Source organism: Colletotrichum navitas, assembly GCF_030913465.1.
Source record: "Colletotrichum navitas strain CBS 125086 chromosome Unknown LY79scaffold_57, whole genome shotgun sequence".
In the NCBI taxonomy this organism is placed as follows: Eukaryota; Fungi; Ascomycota; class Sordariomycetes; order Glomerellales; family Glomerellaceae; genus Colletotrichum; species Colletotrichum navitas.
Window position 1 is genome coordinate 90,349 of NW_026850603.1, and position 12,126 is coordinate 102,474.

Consider the following 12,126-nt stretch of genomic DNA (forward strand, 5'->3'; position numbering starts at 1 on the left):
TACTGCACCGCAGCCGCTGTCGATTCTGGGCCAGTCCAGCTACGCAAATGTTACATCGGGAACCACTGTCGAGGATGAGACATCCTTGAATCCTATATTTCCTACGCCACCGTCAAGGGCAGGAAGCATTGACAGAATAGCCGCCTATGATGATACTCGTTCAGTCAACAGTCTGCGAACTATCGATAGCACGCCCTTATCTATCGCGCAAAGAATGAAAGAGAACCAGCCTGCGGACACGACCGGATTTGGAGGCCAGCCTCGATTAAGTAGGCCGCCGGTATCTCAACAGGATCGAGAAGTGAACCCGACCCGACCGGCGTACTTAACAAATCTCTTTCGACGTGTGACTAGTTCTGTCACCGGAGCGAGGCGCCAGAACGAATCGAGCAAAGGGAGAACGGGTATCGGTAGACCAGGCGATTCAGCAGATGCAGGGTTATCCGATCCTCAACCTACTACGAAGCCTCCTATCATCCTTAGCGAGGGTGCCAGAACAGCAAACTCCAGTCCGGGAACGCAACACACGGCGTTCTTTCCATCTGGGCTAGCAGTCGTCACGAATCAGACAAGCAGCTTACAACGGACTTCTACGACTGAACAGGACGCCGCAGTCACTCGACCGCCCTACCCTTATGGTTATGGGGAATCTTATAGCAAGGTTCTTTCACGGTATAATCCGAGTCTTGAACTGCCAGATCTAAATATCCCATTGCCCGCAACCGCGGTGTCAGAGGGCCCTGCCCAAGCAAGGCCACCGAACGGTTACTCATCGCAACCCATGTCGAGAAATCCGAGTTCAAACCCTCAAACCGCGGGAGCGACCGGCTCGATAAGCACTCCCGTAAGCAGCAACAGCGGTAGTACCAGATCAAGCCTGGCCCGCCCCCGAGCACCGTCAATGGTTGAGACGGAGCCTTCTCCGCGGATTGCACCGATCGATATGGACCAGACATCCTATGATGTCTGGAGACAAAGGCACAGCGGACGCCCTCGTGATGAGGCATTGTTCGGGGGAAGCAACGTTCCCAGTCTGCTACCAACGGGGCGACCGCCCAACTTTGCACGAGAAAGTCCCATAACCAGCCCACGGAGCGCCTCGGGCGGGGAGAGTATGAATCGATCTGGGTCTGGGGGCATCCGGCTTGCGGATGGCGGGTTCATTGGGTTTGGCGAAATGACTGTGAACGTTATAGATGCTAGACGGCGGCTGGGTCAGTCAGACGAGGAACACCTTCAGCGAAGGTCCGAGGAGGCAGTTGAGTTTTCCCGCCAGGTGAGAGCTGGAAACGTCGACGAGCCCCCCCAGAATTGGCATACGTTGGACTGGGGGTCCGGCTGGGATAGATGGGAATGCATTGCTGGTTCTCGCTCTGGGATGCACCTTTTGGGACGGGGGCTGCTTAGACGGCAGTACAGTAGAACAGAACGGGCTGGCGTTACAACATGTCAAAAGCGGCATTATGGATGGAGACTGACATGTTTTGTTTCGGTAGCGAAATACCCCCCACCCATCAGGGGCTTCAGCGTTTGTTTCTTTTGTCTTGTTCTCATAGAAAACATCATAGTAGTAGAAATATCAAAGTAGCGTTCTTGTGTTCCGTACCTCTTCTGCCTCTTTCGGAAAACGCCAGTTTTAGGAATTATAATTTACAAGTCTAGCAGAAGTAGGAAAATTTCAACGGCATCCGGCTGTGGTGACGACAATCCCACGTTCGCGACGGAACCAGTCGACACCCTTCCCTCCCGCAGCATTGGAATTCCTCATTCCTTTGGCGCCAGCATGAGCACGTACTCTCGCGTGCTGTGCCCCAGCTTGATCATGTCCTTGTCCCTCAACTCGTAGTAGCGGCTGTCGGCGATCTTGTCCCCGTTCAGCACCGTCCCGTTGGCGCTCTCCAGGTCGATGAGGTACGGCTTCACCTTGCCGATCCGGTCGCCGAACTCGTTCCTCTTCTCGACGTGGCGGAACTGGATCACGGCGTGCTGCTTGCTGATGCTCGGGTGCTCGGCCGCCAGGTCCACGACGGCCGCCTCGCGCCCGACGAGCCAGCAGCTCCGCGCGCTCAGGTCCACCGTGTCCACAATGTCGGCGCCCTTGAAGACGAAGAGCCGCCACTGGTCCTTGGCGGGCGGCTTGCGCGCCTCGGCGGGCTCGTGGTACTTGAGCACGATGGAGGTGCCGTCGGCCTGCTGCACCGAGTTGGAGGCCGCCGCGAGGAGGCCCGTCGTGCGGAGGTTCGGCTTCTCCTTGGGCTTCTCGGGCTCCTCGCCTTTGGACACCGCGAAGGAGGCTTCCTGGTCAGGGAGCGGGCCCGCGCGAAGGAGGGGACCGGCGGTGGGAGCGGGCGCTGGCCGCTTGCGTCGGGGGGCTTCATGTTCCGAGTCGGAGCCGCGGTCGGAGTCGCGACGGCGATGGTGACGGCGGCGGGCGAGTTCCTTCCCGCCGCTGGCGCTGGCGGATCGTCGCCTGCGCCGGTCTCTATCTCTGTCTCTGGCTCTGTTTCTGTCTCCGTCCCCGTCGCCGTCGCCGTCTCGGTCTCGGTCTCGGGCTCGCGAGCGGGAGCGTTTCCGCAACGAGGAGTCCGGGGTACGTGAGCGGCGCCTCTCGCGGTCGTCCCGTGAACGCGACCTCCGCCTGTCTCTGTGTCTGTCGGAGCCGCGGTCGCGCCGGTGGTCTCGGTCTTTGCTTCGTCTGCGCCGGTGGCTATATCGGTCTGCGGCGTCCCTGCGCGGCCTTGTATCTTGGTCGTCGTCGTGGCTGCGCCGAGAGCGGCGCTCGCGGCGCTCGTCGTCTGAGCCCATTGTGTAATTCGGGGTCCTCAAACGCGCGGCTTGGAAGACTGGTTTGGCTGAGACTTGACTAACTAGCCGGCTGGCGCAGTCGCTCGTCAAATACCTTGGGCTGCTGCTCGCGGCAAGCGCAGCACTTCTGAGGCTTCGATCCTCGTGCGAATAACCCCAAGAAGTCCGCCGAGAAACTAGGGATCTTTTTTGCAAGAAAATCAGGAAGATTTGGCGGGGAAATCGTACCAGATGGTGTCGTCCGAGTCGCAGGCAACGGGGAGAAAATCCTCCTGGGAACTCTGAGGTCATCCCGCGGCGGACGTGCACTTTGGCGCGGCACGCAACCCCACACGCGCCGCGTTCCCGGCCCCCACGAGACCATAGGAGCCCCCCACACCGGCCCCGTCCTTACTCCCCTGACCGTATCGCCCGGCTACCCTCATGTCCTAGTAATACCCCAGAAATAGCTAGGTAGCTAGCATGATTGGTAGAGACTCACCTTCTTGGTCACAACATAGCCAATTGTTTGATCTGATCGTCTGATGCCTCGACGGTCGCGTAACGAACACGACGGCCTGCGAACTTAGTTTCACTGCTCATGGAGAGGCAATTGGCACTGCTTTCTCGGCTATCTTAAACCCCGTAGATTCTATAACCCTTTTATCGCACCTCCGAATGTGCCTCCTATTCTCCAAGGCTCTAATTGCAGCCCTTTTCAAAAGTTCCATCCTGAGATACTGCCTCGCTACGCGATGCTGAACTCGGGAATCTCACCCATCTCGTTCTTAGACTCCGCTCCAACCTTGTAAGAAATCCTCCACCGCAGCTTGAGAGACTCTACTTTGCGGTTCTTGTCCCCGGCATGCCATACTTCTACGAACTGTGTCACACCTCTGCTCTGACTAGGGGCCAATGAGCGCCCTGTCTGGGGTCTGAGACCAAGTTCGTAACCCTGAATGGAGTCAGCAGTTTGTTCATCTTGTATCGGACATGGACCGGGAGCTTACCTTTGTTGCAGCGAGCTGGTAATGAAGCTCGGTGACGGGCTGTGCAGACTTGTTCGAAAAGGCAAAACTCAGGTTCATAGCATTGCCAGCCCCAGACCTTCCAGCAATCATCTCAATCTTCACGATAGAGTCGCTTACAGTCGCCTTATGTTCCTTAGGTTGGCTAGGAGCCTCAGGTGGCAAGGCTGATGAGAAGGACCATTCGTCGTCATCGTTCGTGGCTGCTGCGGGCGGCGCGGTCACCGCAGGCGGCTGAGCAGGAGTAGCAGGCTTAGAGGAAAACACGGGCGAGCCAAGGGCGGCAAAGGGATCGTTTGAGGCCGGGATCTGCTGCTGAGGGGGCTTAAATGCGGACATTCCAGAAGGCTGGGGAGTGCCAGATTGTGATGCCATGGGGGACGTGAAGGACGCGAATTGAGAGAAGGACGCCGCTTGAGGTGTCGCTATGTTGCTCATTGTACCCTTTGCACTGTTGTTTTCCGTTACGGAAGACAGCAGTGCGGGACCTGGGATGTCTAGCTTTGGTCAGTACGATACGCATTGAACAGCGAGGTTAACTTACTCTGATTCGCTCCAAAACCAAGCGCCAGAGCACCTCCTTGGCCGTAGCTTGTAGAATCGCCGATTGAAAGACCAAGAAGATCATTCTCGACACCGGTGGACTGTTGACCTGACTGGCCCGAAGACGAACCGTTCATCGTTTCCGGTTCCCCATCGAAATCGATCAAAGATAGCTCTTGCGCCGCGCTCTTTGACGAACCAGAGGTCGATGGAAGTGGCGCACCGCTAGCCACCTTCATTGCAGCCTCCAGATCGCCCTTCTTCATGAGCTTGTACCTCTCCACGGTCCGGTGTATGCTGTCGTTGATCTCAAGCAGCTTCGCAACAGCTTCATGGTCATCCGACTCCTCCTCGCACATCTTCTGGATCTTGGGCTGTGCACTCTGCAAGGCTGCCGCGAGCTCGGAGAAGACATCGCCGTCCTGCATCGTATCGCCCTGCTGGAACGCCTCGAGCCTCTCCTCAAGCAACCGTGCCTTTGCTTGAATCTTTGCAACTTCTTGGGCAGCCTTTGCGCGATAGTCCGTTTTGGATCGAGTATCGTAACCGGCCATAATCTTCATCAAACGGTTCGCCTCCTGCAGGTCCTCGGGGGTGCCTCGCCGGATGAGCTCCTGAAGCTTGGCCGATTGCGCCTCACGCTCTTCCTCCTCCATTTCCTCGGCAGATTTCAGATTCTATGCCTGTCAGTACCATCCTTGGACCTTGAAAATAGACAACAGATGGAGAAGCGTACATCACTTGGGTTGAGCACCGCGGCATCATCACGCCGAACCTCAGGGAACGTGTACCCCTTGTAGCTTAGAAGACGATGCATGTCCCGAATGAAGCCCAGGTCCTCCTTGTATCTGCTTGTTTCGCATATCGTACTCCTCCACTCCTCGATCGCCTCGAGAATCTTCATCTGCACCCGCGTTGCCCGTATCGGGGGTCGTTCGGGAAACCTCCTGACGAGCTCATTTAGAAATTCCTTTGTGCTGATCTGCAGGTGAAACGGGTAGCCGCAGTTCTTGACGCAGATATCGAGCAGATTGAGCGCCAAGAGGGCCACGTTGGGGTTGCGATGGTTGATGTAGCTGACGATGGCGACAGCAGCCTCGCGCGGGGCGGAGCCTTTCTTGGAATTGATCAAGTCGGAGATCTCAAGGTTCAGAGCAAGGTTCGGCTCGTAATTCTCGGGACTGCAGGCAGCCTGGATAAATCGCTGCAGCTGCGATGGCGTGGGCGAGCCCATCTCGCCCCAGCGGTCTCGGGCCGCAGCTCTGGCTGATGCGGCCTCCATCGTTGCGGTAGTTGCGTTCGGGTGCGGCCTTGGGCGGAGAGGTAAGGGAGCTATCTTAGCGATTAGAATCTCGTCTTCGTCGTCGTCGTTAAGGTCTCAAGGTGCAAAAGACATCGGATTTTAGGGGGCCGAGAGGAATCAAGAGCTGGCCGAGCAAGCGCCTGCGAATTGGATAGAGTGGATTAAGTCGGCGCAGGCATCCCTCATGAACCCTTTGATAGGTACCTACACTGACATCTGTGGCCGAATGACGAGGGGCTGCCGAGAGTGACAGGCGGCGCGGGAGGAGCCACTTCGATTCCAACAAGGTGGCCTATGCTTCGTATGTGGGTTACCTCACCTTCCTGGAGTTGCGTACGCCTAATTGCATACATGGACCAAGTGATGCAGCTTATCGAATTTTTCGTGCTATCGCTACCAATTTTGCCCCTCCAAGTACCCCGCCAAACCAGCTCTTGTGAAGAAGAGGAGCTGGCGAACAACCGTAAGAAATTCACCCCGAGTCTCTCTCTCCGATCCTCGCGAGCCATTCTCCGGCTCTCCCTCTAATCCTCGAAAATGGTCCGCCACAAAAAAGATAACTTCGGCTCTCGTGGCCGCAAGAATCACAACTCAGGACCCCCACGACAGCGCCAGCCCCGGGGTGGCGACGATACCGAAGCCCCTACCTCCCGCCCTACTTTCAAAGCCGCCTGCTGGGACCTGGGTCACTGCGATCCCAAGCGATGTTCCGGCAAGAAGCTGATCCGGATGGGCATGATGCGCGACCTTCACGTTGGCCAGCGCCACAATGGAGTCATCATTACCCCCAACGGTAAGCACACCGTATCTCCGGCCGACCGCGACCTCATGGAACAGTACGGCGCCGCCGTCGTCGAGTGTAGCTGGGCGCGCATGAAGGACGTACAGTGGAACAAGGTCGGAGGAAAGTGCGAGCGTTTGCTGCCCTACCTGGTGGCTGCAAACACGGTTAACTACGGCAAGCCGTGGAAGCTGAACTGTGTCGAGGCCCTGGCTGCGGCGTTCTACATCTGCGGGCACCCTGAGTGGGCGGAACAGGTTCTGGCACCTTTCTCCTATGGCGAGGCGTTCTTAGAGATCAACGGAAGTCTGCTAAAAAAGTACGCGTCGAGTGAGGACGAGAAGGGTGTAAAGAGGGTTCAGGATGAGTGGCTAGACAGGCTTGATAAGGAGTACGCGGAGAGCAGAGAGGAGGGCGACGCAGATGATATGTGGAAGGGGGGAAACACAAATCGGAGAGCTATACCAGATTCCGATGAAGAGGAAGAGGATGATGATGAGGAGGACGACGAGAGCGGAGAGGAGCCCGGCGAGGGCGACAGTGCCGACGGCATATACCTAGGCAAGAAGCCCGCGAAAGACCAAGAGGAAGAGGAAGAAGACGAAGACCCATACGCCATATCAGATGACAGCGACGACGATGCAGCCATGGAGGAGATCCGTCGTAAGGTGCTCGCATCAAAGACATTCTCGAACCCTTCAGCAGAGGAGAAGAAAAGGCCCGAGGCGATACCACGGCCGCAGACCCTGAAGCCTGATTCGGATGTTGAACCGGACTCGGACAATGGGGAGGATGACGATGATTTCGACAACATCATCAACGCCACGCCCGTCACCGATAAGATCGGTCTGGCCAAGCTCGAGAAGGAGCGGTCGCGGTCAACAGTGACAAGTAGGACGTTCTCGTCAAGCACCATCTCTGCACCGAAACGATGGTGAAGTAATACAAAGGCCAAGTCGAGAATGGCCAAAGATGTCATGATACATGTTGTACAATTGCCATTATGGACTATCTCTACTCTACAGTGACGTTGTGTGGGTTGTGCCCTCGGGTGAACCGACTCTCATCCAAGGTCAGCTATGACAGCTAAGCACCTCTTAGTGCCTGCTGCTCCTTCCCGTGCCTATGATGTCCCCGGTATCTTCTTGTATAGGTGTCTTCATATCTTACAAGCTTCGCTTCTCTCTCACTTCCTCATATGTTTGAATCTGGTCGCCAGCTTGGAAGTCGGTGAAGCCCTCAAAGGCGATACCACACTCGGTACCTTTCCTGATCTCATTCACGTCCTTCTTCCCGTGCTTGAGGGTATCGATCTTGCCTGGAAACGGTTTTAGATTAAACCCAGTGTTTTGAGGAAAGGTTTTCAGGGGTTGACTTACCATCAAAGATCTTCTCACCCTTCCGCAAGATGCGCACATTTGTCGACCGAGTGACGATTCCGTTCCTTACCTTGCAACCAGCAATGTTTCTGTACGTGCGTCCCTTGACGTTGATGGGGAAGACCTGCAGAATGTCCGCCTCGCCGACAACCTTTGACGTCACCTTGTCGGCCAAGTTCTCAGACAAGACCTGCCTCACCTCATCCGACAGGTGGTAAATGATAGTGTGGTCCAATATCTTTACGCCCTTCTCCTCGGCTAGATTCTTGACATGGGCTGGGATAGTGCTGTTAAAATTTGCAATAACGCTGCTGGCGGCCTGGGCGTATTCAACATCCGACTCAGACACCTGGCCGGCTGAATAACGAAGAATCCGAGGCTTCACTTCATTGTTGCCGATCTCTTTGATGGTCGCGCACACAGCCTCGACGGACCCCACGACGTCAGCCCTGACCATGAAGTTGACAACCTTGGTCGCGATGATTTCGCCTTCCTCGGCATCGACTGTTTCGATCTCCTTGGCGACTTCTGCGGCGATCTTGGCTTCGCGTTCGCGGCGTTCCTGCTCGGCTAGCTGGTTCGAAGACGCCTCTCGTTCACGCATCTCCTCGCGGTAATCGACGGCTGTTCTCGCCCGATCCTCATCAGGTGCCTGTAATACTTCGTCTCCAGCGGCAGGAAGCTCGTCCCTCCAACCAAGCACCTCGGCAGGCGTTCCGGGAGGGGCCTCCTCCAGCTCCTGACCAGCCTCGTTCCGCAGGAGCCGAACCCGAGCCCAAGCGGTGCCTGCGACAACGAAATCCCCGGGGCGCAGAGTGCCTCGTTTGACGAGGACGTTTGCAGATTTGCCATATGGCTTCACGCTAGCTTCAAGCACCCAAGCTTCCGCCAAGCCGTCGTTCTCGGCGCGCATATCCTGAATATCCGCGAGAGTGACGATATTCTCTTCGAGGTCGCCCATGCCCTGGCCGGTCTTTCCACTGACGCAAACGACCTGAACGTCACCACCAAAATCCTCGATTTCGACACCGTGACGAGCAAGATCGGCCTTGACTTGGTCGGGCTTAGCATCCTCCTTGTCACACTTGTTGATGGCCACAATAATCGGCACATTTGCTGACTTGGCATGCTTGATGGCTTCAATGGTTTGGGGCTTGACACTGTCATCAGCAGCAACGACCAACACCACAATGTCGGTGACGTTAGCGCCGCGTTGTCGCATGGTCAAGAAAGCCGCGTGACCGGGAGTGTCAAGGAAAGTGATAAGCTTGCCATCGGACATCTTCACCATGAAAGCGCCGATATGCTGGGTGATGCCACCGTGCTCTTGGGCTGCGACGGAGGATTTCCTCAGATAGTCAAGTAGAGTAGTTTTGCCGTGATCAACGTGACCCATGATAGTAACAACCGGAGGCCGTGGTGGTAGCACGGTCACATCCTCTGGCGGAGGTCGAGGCTTGAGATCCCGGACACCACCAGTGTCAACGGTTGGCTCAAAACCGAACTCCTGAGCTACTAGAGCGGCAGTTTCTCCAGTCATGATGCTGTCCTCGGTAATATCCTCAAATCCCATCTCTGACAAGGATCTGAGGAACTCCTGCGGCTTCGACTTGAGTGCAGTAGCTAGGTTCGAAATACTAATGAACTCGGGCAGGAAGATGTTCTGAGGAGCAGCCTTCTCCTGCGCTAGTCTCCGCGCCTTTGCTTCGGCTTTCTTGCGGCGGCGCTCAGCTTCTCGGCTCGCACCGTTATCTTCCCATTCTTCGTTGTCGTTCTCCCACTTTTGTTGCGCTGCTGATTTTTTAACGCCGCGGGAAGACCCGTACGCATCTCCTCTCCGGCTTCCTGCCTTGTCGCGTCGCCTTGGATCGCGGCTGATTTCATAGGACTCGTCAAACTCCCGTGTCCGACGTTCTGGCTTTGATGAGTTCTCCTCCATGACCTCTTCCGTCCTCAGGAAATCATTGCTGCTTGAGCGGCCAAGATCCCGGCGTGATGTCTGGGGTTCTTTGTCTTGTTGACTGTACTTGGTGTCCAAAACTTCTGTGAATCTGGCGAAGAAACCTTTTTCCGACAAGACTGGGCTTGACGACGCGTCGGGAGCTGTATCTTCAGAACGGTTGCCGGTGGGCTTCCTCGCAAGTTGACCCCATCCGCCGGTTTCCCCACCGTCCGAGTTTCCAAGGCCCTTCTTCTGCTTTTGTGGAATTTTCTGTATCGAAAACCCAGGTTTCTCGTCCTTCGCAAAGTGTCGGTTGTGCGGTACTGGTATGCTAGTTGAGGGTCTCTCTGTCTCGAACCGGTGTCTCCAATCTTTCGCTGCCAGAGGCTTCTCCTCGAGCCCCACGAATGATTTATTTGCGCCTGCAGCAAAAGTATTGGCGAGAGGGTTTCGAGAAATCCTGGGCCCATTCAAACCACTAGGGAGGCCACCTAGGTGCTTTGGCTTCTTCACAGCCTTAGGCTGTATCGCTTGCTGCGCCGCCAGCTTCTTTCGTGCTGCGAGCTCATGAGGGAGAAGCAGGCTGTCAAGTGAGTCACTCAGGCTGGTAGGACTCTTTCGGTCATCGGCTTTCGGCGCCCCTGAAGATAGCTCAGCACCAAACAACGGCTGGCCCCATCCGCCGGCGGCAACTGGACCACGCGGTACTGAAGGAATGCCCGCAACCCCGGCTGGTTTCACACCATGACCTTGGCCCCAACCGCCGGTTTTATCGTTGCCTTTCGGGGTGGGATTCGATGCGTCCGAGTAGTTGCGCCGACCAAGGTCATGTTGTCGTGAGAGGGCGGGGTGGCGACAGAAGGCGCAGACATGTGCACTACTTCGCTCCTATGAAGGGATTAGGTTTTGTATAACACCGTCAAGGAAAGGAGACGAGTCACTTACGGTCCATATTCTACATCGAAGCATGGTCTGTTGTTTGGCGCAACATGAACAGCGGCGGCAATTGAAGAAACACAAGACAAGCTTTGATTGAGCTCGAATCGCCCCAGAAATTTCTCAAGCTCGAGTGCAGGCAATTGCTTCTGGCTGATGAGCGAGCTTTGATTGGTCTAAAAAGGTATCCACCTGCAGACGGGTTGTGCTTATGCAGGGGCATAAATGCATATGCAATCTATCCCCTGGCCCCTCAAGCAAAACCAGCCAGCTTGGAGCTTAGACACCCTGGTTAAGCTTCTTTCAAACTTACCTGCTGTATCAGTGTCACGGCGGTCACCATGGCGCCCAAAATCAAAGCCGTCAAGTCCAAGTCGGCGCCAAAGAGGTCGCCTGGCACGCCGCCGGCACCTTTCAAGAAACCAGCAGAAGTCCTTCAACCCTTGCTCGAGACTCTCTCGCCCAAACACGTCTACATCACTCATATCGATTCCAAGCCCACGGATTTCAAGAAGAAGATCTTTCTCGTGCCCGTTGGCATGAACCTGGTTGTCGCCGCGCTCTTCGTTTTGCGCATGTACTACATCCTTCCCTATTACTTCAAATTCGTTCAGTCTGCCATGGGCTACCCCAATGAAACAACCTTCCCGACTGGCGACTCGACTTGGGGACAGTTGCTGTGGGAGGTTGCCAAGCGCGGCGCATCACTGACTCTGGACTTCATGCTCTTCGTCTTCGTCTGGCCATGGCCTGTTGAGTTTGTCTTTGGCCGGTCGTACGGCAACCCGGTCAGCTGGCGATGGAAAGTTGGCTTCCGAGAGAAGGAGATCTACGTTCGGCGCAGCCGGGAGTGGGACCAGCAACTAGGTGATATATTCAAGGAGAAGGAGAAGAACGAGGCGCTGCAGCAGATCATCCGACAGGCCTGTTCGCCACTCCTTCTACAGGAAAAGACGGGCTACCTTACCATGACCGGCCAGTGGGATCTCGATTGGCAGGCCATGATTGACGCGCATACGATGGTGGATCGTAAGGACATTGCGCTAGACGCTTTCCGACGTTTGGTTCTGGTGCATCACGAGGACTACGGCTGGATGTCTGTGGAGGAAGAGGGGGTGAGCGCCAAGGAGGACGACAGACGGAGGCAAGTCTTCCAGTTCAGGGACGCTCTCGCCGCCATTGGCAAGGAGAACCTTTTCTTCCGCTGGATCGAGATTGTGCAGTTCGAGTCCTCGCAACCTGGTGGATTCGGGCCCGAAAAGCAGGTGGAGGTGGCCAAACAGATTCGAGACCTGTTCCAGGAGCAGGGCGTCGATTTCGACCAGGTATGGCATGAAGCCGTCGGCACAGATGGCCTGGCCGGCATGTAAAGCGGGCTGTGTATTCGTATGGAAAAACGGGGATGGTTATCGATTCCATGTAAGATACGG

General features: G+C 56.0%; 5 protein-coding genes across 5 annotated transcripts; 2 read left to right on the top strand and 3 right to left on the bottom strand.

Moving 5' to 3' along the window:
- Positions 1–1,522: 1,522 nt before the first annotated feature.
- LY79DRAFT_562145 (SMAD/FHA domain-containing protein) lies at positions 1,523–3,091 on the bottom strand. Its single transcript, XM_060558448.1, has one exon. It carries the CDS (start codon positions 2,803–2,805, stop codon positions 1,765–1,767), a length of 1,041 nt encoding a protein of 346 aa, XP_060411277.1. The 5' UTR covers positions 2,806–3,091; the 3' UTR covers positions 1,523–1,764.
- Positions 3,092–3,308: 217 nt separating this feature from the next.
- On the bottom strand, positions 3,309–5,915 carry LY79DRAFT_562146 (VHS domain-containing protein). Its single transcript, XM_060558449.1, has 4 exons — positions 5,092–5,915; positions 4,357–5,032; positions 3,795–4,309; positions 3,309–3,739 (listed from the first exon to the last, which is right to left on the bottom strand). Exons 1-4 carry the CDS (start codon positions 5,635–5,637, stop codon positions 3,533–3,535), a joined length of 1,944 nt encoding a protein of 647 aa, XP_060411278.1. The 5' UTR covers positions 5,638–5,915; the 3' UTR covers positions 3,309–3,532.
- A 160-nt stretch (positions 5,916–6,075) lies between these two features.
- Positions 6,076–7,424, top strand: LY79DRAFT_562148 (uncharacterized protein). The gene has a single exon (XM_060558450.1). It carries the CDS (start codon positions 6,196–6,198, stop codon positions 7,375–7,377), a length of 1,182 nt encoding a protein of 393 aa, XP_060411279.1. The 5' UTR covers positions 6,076–6,195; the 3' UTR covers positions 7,378–7,424.
- A 1-nt stretch (position 7,425) lies between these two features.
- On the bottom strand, positions 7,426–10,841 carry LY79DRAFT_637289 (translation initiation factor IF-2). Its single transcript, XM_060562281.1, has 3 exons — positions 10,706–10,841; positions 7,819–10,648; positions 7,426–7,757 (listed from the first exon to the last, which is right to left on the bottom strand). Exons 1-3 carry the CDS (start codon positions 10,727–10,729, stop codon positions 7,606–7,608), a joined length of 3,006 nt encoding a protein of 1,001 aa, XP_060411280.1. The 5' UTR covers positions 10,730–10,841; the 3' UTR covers positions 7,426–7,605.
- Positions 10,842–11,037: 196 nt separating this feature from the next.
- Positions 11,038–12,066, top strand: LY79DRAFT_521188 (uncharacterized protein; the record flags this gene model as incomplete). The annotated part of the gene is made up of 1 exon (XM_060555322.1): positions 11,038–12,066. The coding sequence occupies one exon, from the start codon at positions 11,038–11,040 to the stop codon at positions 12,064–12,066; it is 1,029 nt and encodes a 342-aa protein (XP_060411281.1).
- Between the last annotated feature and the right edge of the window lie 60 nt (positions 12,067–12,126).